Raw genomic sequence first — 8,031 nt, forward strand, 5'->3', positions numbered from 1 at the left:
TGCTCTTACAGCAGTTCAGGTGAAAACCAACACAGTTCAAACTGAGCCAGGCATCCACCATTTGTAACATTTCTGTAAAGACCTTGTCTTTTTCATTGCTTTGTGGAAATTATTCAAGAAGTTAGGTAAGCAAACACGTCTGTAATCACATGTATTTTACAATTACAAACATGACAGGGTTTATAGGGAGAAGCAACACATTTTATTAGATCAACAAACAACATTAGAAAGAACAGATGTGATTTGGGGCATACAAACACTGTTTCGGGTCTGAAATAGAAGCAGCTATATCCAGATGAAGAACAGCCGTGCTGAAGCAGTAGTTTCACAAATGTTTCTTTTGTCAGTAGCACCAATAAAAACATGTAAAAGATTATAGTAAACCCAGTTATAGTTTGCCATCTGGCTCAGCCCCTCAGACAACTGAACCAGCACAGCCACGCTGAGCATGGGGGAACGAGGCAATGGGTGAACCATGGGAGATGAAGGAACGTTTGGAGGTTGCTGAAGTGTCTCTGCACAATCCCTATAAGAAATGCTCAAAAATTGTGCCTCCTGTATATTGATGGATTACTTTATAACACTGTTTAGTTCTTGCCAAGAAAACAAAGGAGTGGTGTGAAGGTACCAACCCTGGTGAACGGGAGGAGAGTAGAAAATCGTTTTGTCTGTGGTGAGGTGTGGAATGAAGACACATTACAATCCTTCCCTGACTAAACCTGAGGACAGTGACATAGTTTCAGTGGGCCATGTGCAACTGAACCTAAATTCCAGACTGCCTAATCCTGTTGGCAGGGATTTGGCAAAATCCAAGGGTTAGATGCCCTCTTCTTTTGAAATTAGTTTCCTTTAAGGATAGATATCAAAAACCTCATGGGAACTGCAAATACTGGCTCTGACAGATTAAAGCACTCTCCTCTCTTTCAAACCTGTTCTCGAGCATCAGACAAGACAACCTTCCTGCTGTACAGCACTAGCGCTGTATTATACAAACCAGGAGGGCACTGTGAAGAATTACAGGCTGAACCATTGTTCAGAATAAGCGAATGTGGCCTTCTGGCTGTATCACTGCATGAGGATTCAGGAAACCAACCTACAGCCTTTGACTGTAGTCCAAATGACTTGTGTGCTTTAGGTCACCATTTAAAAACTCATCATAAAAACTCCTCCATGTTTAGGATATTGGGAAACATGTAGCTATGAAGGAGATGGAGGTATAAACAGATTAAGAATTAAACAGAAAAATAATAAAAAAATAAAAGGCACTAAATCTCAGATAAAACCCAGCCAAATCTAAAACTAAAGGAAATGCAAAAACCTTACCTTTAGAAAGTAAATGTCAGAGTCAGCACAACTAACGCTAGTCCTAGATTGCCTATTGATTTAGAATACCCCACTCTCCCCCCAAAGTTAAAAAAAAAAAATCCACATGAATGTTCCATAAAACAAGAGATAATTTATTTCTAGTTGAAACCTTTCCCATTCACACGGGCATGGTCTGGTGACACACAGTGTCATAAACTACCAGCTGCAATTCTGGGGAATGATACAGCGTTGATACTTTCTCTTCCACCCTTCGATGAAAAACGCTTGCTGAAGATGTGCCAGGAGTTCAGATGGAATCTGAGCAGCAGCAAACTCGCACCGTTTGCCAGCTTGCAAACAGAGCAGACTCTCAGACCATTATCTTTATTTCAGCTGGCCAAATAAATCAGAACTAGACACCAGGGGGTAAATTTCCAGCACTGTGTGTAATGGGTTTAAAGTCAGAATGTCCACGACCGTTAACCACAGTTGAATGTCTAACTCACTGAGCGTGCTGCTGAAAGTTTACTCCTGTAATAAACAGCAGCAGCCTAATCCTGCAGCCTTTTACTCAGCAAAATCCCCACTGGTTTTAGTAGGAGCTGTGCCTAGGAGTGTTCCAGCACTAGGCACATTACAGACAAAAGAAGGTAAGTGAAACTTTAAGCAACAGGCATTATGTTCATTCCTCACCTTGCAAATTCCTGCCACAAACAACAACTTTACCTTTATCACTGAAGCAAATATGCTAATTTCTCTTGTGTAAGATCCTCATCAACTCTTCTGTCATAGCCAGAAAAAATGTCTACATAGCCAAGAGGTAAGTCAGTCCCCTTCTTTGGAGCTCATTATCTGAGTATCCTGTAAATTATGTCTTATCACCCTTAGTTTTTATGCCCTCATAAAGTGTTCAGAGAATTCTACTCCACTGCTGTCTGTTGGGCTCTTGAAGGCTCTTCAGTAGCAGAGCTGTTCTCCTGGGCCAGTCGAGTGCTTTAGCTAGAACTGCCACAGTGTTTAGCACTACAGTTACTGCTGCCAGAAATGCTTTTCACTGTATTATAAATTTGAGCTGGTGTCATGCCTTGTTCTCCAGCAGTATTTTTCAACTTAGCCTGAAATCCACCAATATAGCAGTGTTCCTGGAAGGTCTTACTCTTGCAAATTGTCCCAATTACGGTTATTCTGAATGGATATTTTCAGTAGGAAATGGTGGGAACAGAGATCAAAATCCCTGCCTCTCCTTTTTTCCCCCCATCCACATTTGTCCTGGTAGAATCTGTTCATCAGAATATTATCTTCAGTAGGAGTGTCAGGGTTTTTTTGCCTAATTCACATCTGTAAAGTAATGCTTCAGTCAGGTCAGCTGTACGGTGCATCTGTACAGAGACTGAGTAATAATCCAAAGTCACAGAATCATGGAATGGTTTGGGTTGGAAGGGACCTTTAAAGATCATCTAGTCCAACCGCCCTGCTAGTGCCCAGTGACCTGACACTCTCCTTGGTCCTGTTTTATTTAGCACTGTAGACAGAAACTTCGGGACTGTCAGTGTCCTTAACACACACACATACACATACTCATAACACAGGAGTGGGCCAGGTCCTTTCCTCAGATTTGCACATCAGAGTTCATAATATTGGATGGAACTGATTAATGCTCCAAGCAAAGCCACTGACTTTTAAACTACATAGATCAAGATAAAATGTAGCCTACTGACATCATTGTTGGATGTTTTAATGAAGGCGAAGACAAACTGTAAAGCTAATTTTAAACAGGAGAGTTTAAATTGGATTCTGAGAAATACTCTAAAAATTTGTTGTGTTCTAAAATCAGAGGCTCTGGGCACCTACCTGGACTGTGGCAATGCTGTAAGCGTACCTTTTATTGGAGGTGACGGGTATCCTCCAGCCTTTGATCTGGCTGAGTTCTGTATCAGAGATCTCTATCTGCAGCGGCAGCCGTGGAACCCAGACCGTCACTTCTAATTGGGTGGTAAAATGCTGGTAAGTGAAGTTAACAATAGTATCTACTTTGCTTTTCATTTCCTTGCCATTAACGAAGATGGAGTCACATCTGTCAGAAACCTAAAAAAAAAAAAAAAGAAAAAAAAAAGAAAAAAAAAAAGATTAATTAGGAAATGAATAAAAGTTCCTGAGGAAGCAGGAGGAATGATACATCAGTCCAAAGACAACACTGATAATGTGAGTCATGCATATTGTATTTTCAGTTTTCTAATTAGCAAACAGTGATAAATGGACCCCAGGGAAACAGTTCTGCTTTCCTCAATGGATACTACTGAAGCTGCAAAAATAATTTAATGCTGTTATATAACCTATGTGAATCTTTTATACGAGGCAAATTAAATTCTTCATGAATCAAACTCCATGTGCATCAAAGTTTATGTTTACAACTTGCTTAAAGAACCTGAAAAAAATGGGGCCATATGTTAGTAAGAAAAAGACTGACTCAGAACCATAAAACAGAATCCGTTCCTTTTTCCTTGAGCACCGTAATGCTGAAAGACACAGATCCCCTTTATGGCTCATGAGTAGAAATGCAGCAGAAACATTCATTTTTAGAACTTTTCAGTAATTGTTTTAGCAAAATGTATTCATAGTTGCTTTGTGTCATTATATGAAATTATTGCAAAAACGAGCACACGGGCTCTACACTACAACTTATCTCCTCTCTTGGTCTCAGGGATCCTTCGGCACAAATCGAGGTCCTGCGCACAGATCCTGTTTATTTAACAGGATGACACAGCAACGCATTTGACCTGCATCCTGGAAAGATGGAACTTCATCATGCAGTACGTTTTTTAATATATTTATGAGTGTGTGTGTGTGTATACTTTTAGATTACACAGATACACATTTAGATAAATGTATAAAGTAATTATATACATGTATACACACGCATATGTAATTGTATTTGTATCAGTGTACAGGTTTGCATTCTGATTTGAAGCAAGAGAGAGGCGATAGTCTCCAACAGAATCCATGACTGTGATTTTAATCTTTTAAAACCATGGCTTATGAGACGTAGTTGTGTTACTGAAATGGACTTTGTTCTCTTGTCAAGGCTGTTCTGTGTCATGTTGTATAATGCACTGGGACTCAGATCTGACGGGATCCTGGCTAAGCTAGTGATTAAATTCTGGTTTACTGGAGTTACTGAGATAACTCACATAGACTTCAGTGGGGAATATACTGAAACACAGGTTGGTTTTACTCTGCAAATGTACCTCAAATCTTTTCTGATATTAACAGGAATTAGGGGTTACTGAGCCAAGAAAAATTACAGGAAATGTGTAGCAGCCTTTTATTTTTTTCTCCCCCTCAAAGGCACTCCTCACATATGACTTTGGAACTAAGCCTGTTCTGCTTTAAATCTCATACAGAATAACTTTTTTTTTGTTGTTTTTCCTTGAGCTGGTAGATGGACAGTACCTGAGTTCTACTATCATATGTAGCACATTTAAATAACAAAATTTTGCCTAAATAGCTGTCATAATGTTTTTCAGATTTTTAGGTAACTTCTCTAAGAATCAGCTACTTCAGAAGCAAAAGAATACAAGTAACCTTTATGCAGGTCATTCAGTGCCAAGTTGTATTCCTTGGCATTGTGACAGAATTGAAAATCATGGCAACTCTCAAGTCAAGAATGGAAGGAGAAACATTTGGGAAACACTGTGCCTGACTGATCTGGTGGTACATACCCACTGGACATTGACCACATTAAATGACTGTTTCCCACTTAGTGAAACCACACAGCCAAACCTTTCAGACTGTCCCTTTTCTAACATCACTGGACAACTAATGTCATTCTTCTGTACAGCTTATTAGTAGTTAACAGCTTTGCTAAAAATATTGTCAAGTGCCTTGAGAAACTTGTTAGAAAAGCTCACTGTCCAATGATTTTCTCTCCTTATGCAATACCCCTCACCCCCCCAAAAAAATAATAATAAAAAATGTCTAGCTATCTGATATGGAGCTTAAAATGGACTCCAGGAGTACCACAAATGAGATGGAGCATACTCAGAATCTTTGTTTCCCCCTTACAATGTGTCACAAGTGTCTCTGGAAAGTTTAAGCACATTAATAAAGCCCATTAATTGAATAAGCAGTTGAGATTCTAAATCATAAAGCCTACATCTAGGGAGTTTTGTGAGAATTGAGACAAGACAGAAATAATTAGAGATCTCAAAGAGGGAGGGATAAACATCAAGATCAGATCACGGGAATAACTAATATCTGACATGACAGTGGCTAATGTTTTAGATTCTCTTCTTGCAGCTTAAAATGTTCTTGTCTTCTTGTCAGCAGGCAAGAAAGGTGCTTAATTAGGGAACTGAAAGATGGACTTTAATTGTAGCTGTAAAAATATCAAGGTAGGCTTACAAATTTCATAGCTTATATGTCTAGACATTCAGTCATTTTTACTTATATACTGACCAAGAGATAAGTATAAATCAGTATATGTAACTATGCTCTAGAAGTTCAGGCAGTGGCCTTGTGTAGAGCTCAGGCACACGCAGCCCTGGTCTCAGGAGCCAGAGCTCTTGTGGAAGAAGAGGTGAGAATGACAGACCAGCAAATTGGGGACATTATAAAAGGTCAGAGGAACAGCGCACGGTGCTGCTTTGCAGTGAATGTGTAAGGGATGCAAAGTCTCGTGGCTGAGGCTATAAAGAGAACAATTGCAACAAGATTTTAAAGTGAAGGGCACCTAGAATAAATGGCTCATTCTTCTAATAATCTTAAAACTGTAATTTTGTGGTATTTCCTGAATGCTTTCTTTTCCACGGCACTGTTCCTGGCGTTGTCTTGTTAGCCCACTAGGAAGGACTTGCTGAGCTACTTCAAACCTCTGCACTGTTCCTGGCGTCTTGTTAGCCCATTAGGAAGGACTTGCTGAGCTACTTCAAACCTCTCTGTTGTGTGTTTTTCTTCTGCCTCTTGCATCTTTTTTTATGGACACAGCACAGCTGTATCAGGTTTGGGTTTTTTTCTGGTTTGGATTATTTTGCACTTTATTTTTATTATTGCTACATGTTTGCTTTAGAAGCACAGTCTGAAATTACTTCCTCAGCCTGAGGACTCTGGCTTAATGTTTGGGTAATAGTTGAAGACAAAAAGAAGGATGATTATTCTTCCTATCCTCTTCTTTCTCCCTCTGTTGAACATCTCCTTACCTCTGTGCCTTCCCTGGCTCCTGTCCCTTTCTGCACTATGCTCTGCCTGAAGCCATTGCTGGAGTCTCTCCTAAACCAACAAAGGGATGGAAAGATACACCTCATATCTTGAGATACATAAAAAATCAAAGGGTTTTCCCAAACCCTCTTCAGCTAAGAAATGCTGGTTTTATTTAAATTCAGAATTATGCCTGATAGTAGTCAGTCTAGAAAACAGACTTCTGGTTTTGGCTCTAGTTGTATGTTATGTCATGACAAGTTAATTATTCTAGTGCAAAATATTCGCCCATATGCACATGTCAAGTGGTAACATAAAAGTAGAAATTTTAATTAAATTTTATTTCCCTTTTAAAATTAAAACTAATTGGCCAAGTTTGAATTACAGGTCTGTCCCAGAACAACACACTGTCTTCTGTCGGGCTTGTGTGCCAGAGACAGTCTGGTGTCTTGCCGTGTGCTGTTAACGGCACAGAAGCCTCTGCAAAGCGCTTCTGGGCCAACCCGTCAGGCTCCTGTTTTTCCTGTGCAGGTGGCAGCGCTGCCATGTGGGACTCCTGCGGTGAGTCACACTGTCCACCAGGACCCAGCGAGGTGAGGAGGAGACACTGCCCTTGCTTCTGACACCCGTGCAGCGATGCAGAGCAACTTCCAAAGCCGTCCTTGCATTGCAGGTATCAAAGCATCGGATGTGGCCTACAAGGCTTAACAATGCATTTATTTCAGCCTCTCCCACAAGCAGGGATGTTTCCATGCAATTTATTCTGGCAACAGCTCTGCTTCCCCCTGCCCCAGCTAATTATGCGTTCTGGGGTCTGCAGATATTGTCTCCAAGCAATTTGAGGCAAATGGCAGATTAAGAATATGCAGAATAAAGGATGGCAAATGACATGATGCTGAAATTGAAACTAATGAAAACAGAAGCTTTATTCCCTTTTAATTTTAGACATGTGCAGAATAGTCTTGGAAGTGTCATTTTTGAAACATTCTTTTCACATTAATTTGTTTTTATTGGCAAATCAGTTCTCCAAGTACTGTTCTCTGGAATAGCTGCTGAAGTTTCAGATATAAGTGTTGGCTATAGGAATCCCTCGAGATATATTCTAAGGTTTGTTTCCTACTTGGAAACAATAGCAAGAGTTTAAGTCAAGTATTCCCCATCCCATATGTTCCATATGTGTTTGCTTTGCATCTTATCAGTGAATAATAATGTTACACAGAAACAGTACACAAATTGCATAACTCAGTGCAGTCCAATAGCTATACTTACAAATATGAATATAATTATTTTCCCACCACCAGCTTTCACCAGAGAAAATATAAAAACTGAAATATGTCAAGATGAGCCTGAAGCATTTCCAGTGCTCTTCGTCTTAAGTAGTCTTAAATGGCAACATTTACTGAGAAGAAAAGCACAAACTTCTGCTCTGAAACAGGAAATTGTTTGGGGAAATTTGGATTAGGGCAGGAAAGTTTGTTCAGCCCCCACAGCACTGTGGTATCCTGTAACAGTGGGCCAGTCACATCATCTGTC

General features: G+C 39.9%; 1 protein-coding gene across 1 annotated transcript in view; it reads right to left on the reverse strand.

Moving 5' to 3' along the window:
* Positions 1–8,031, reverse strand: part of LOC104525366 (transmembrane protein 132B) — a 39,059-nt gene that overhangs the window by 9,706 nt on the left and 21,322 nt on the right. Inside the window, exon 2 of the mRNA XM_010168505.2 lies at positions 3,185–3,390. Coding sequence (XP_010166807.1) covers positions 3,185–3,348 — 164 coding nt within the window. The 5' untranslated portion in view covers positions 3,349–3,390. The remainder of the gene's footprint in view (positions 1–3,184; positions 3,391–8,031) is intronic.

Source organism: Antrostomus carolinensis, unplaced genomic scaffold (assembly GCF_000700745.2).
Source record: "Antrostomus carolinensis isolate BGI_N321 unplaced genomic scaffold, ASM70074v2 scaffold7960, whole genome shotgun sequence".
Taxonomy (NCBI): Eukaryota; Metazoa; Chordata; class Aves; order Caprimulgiformes; family Caprimulgidae; genus Antrostomus; species Antrostomus carolinensis.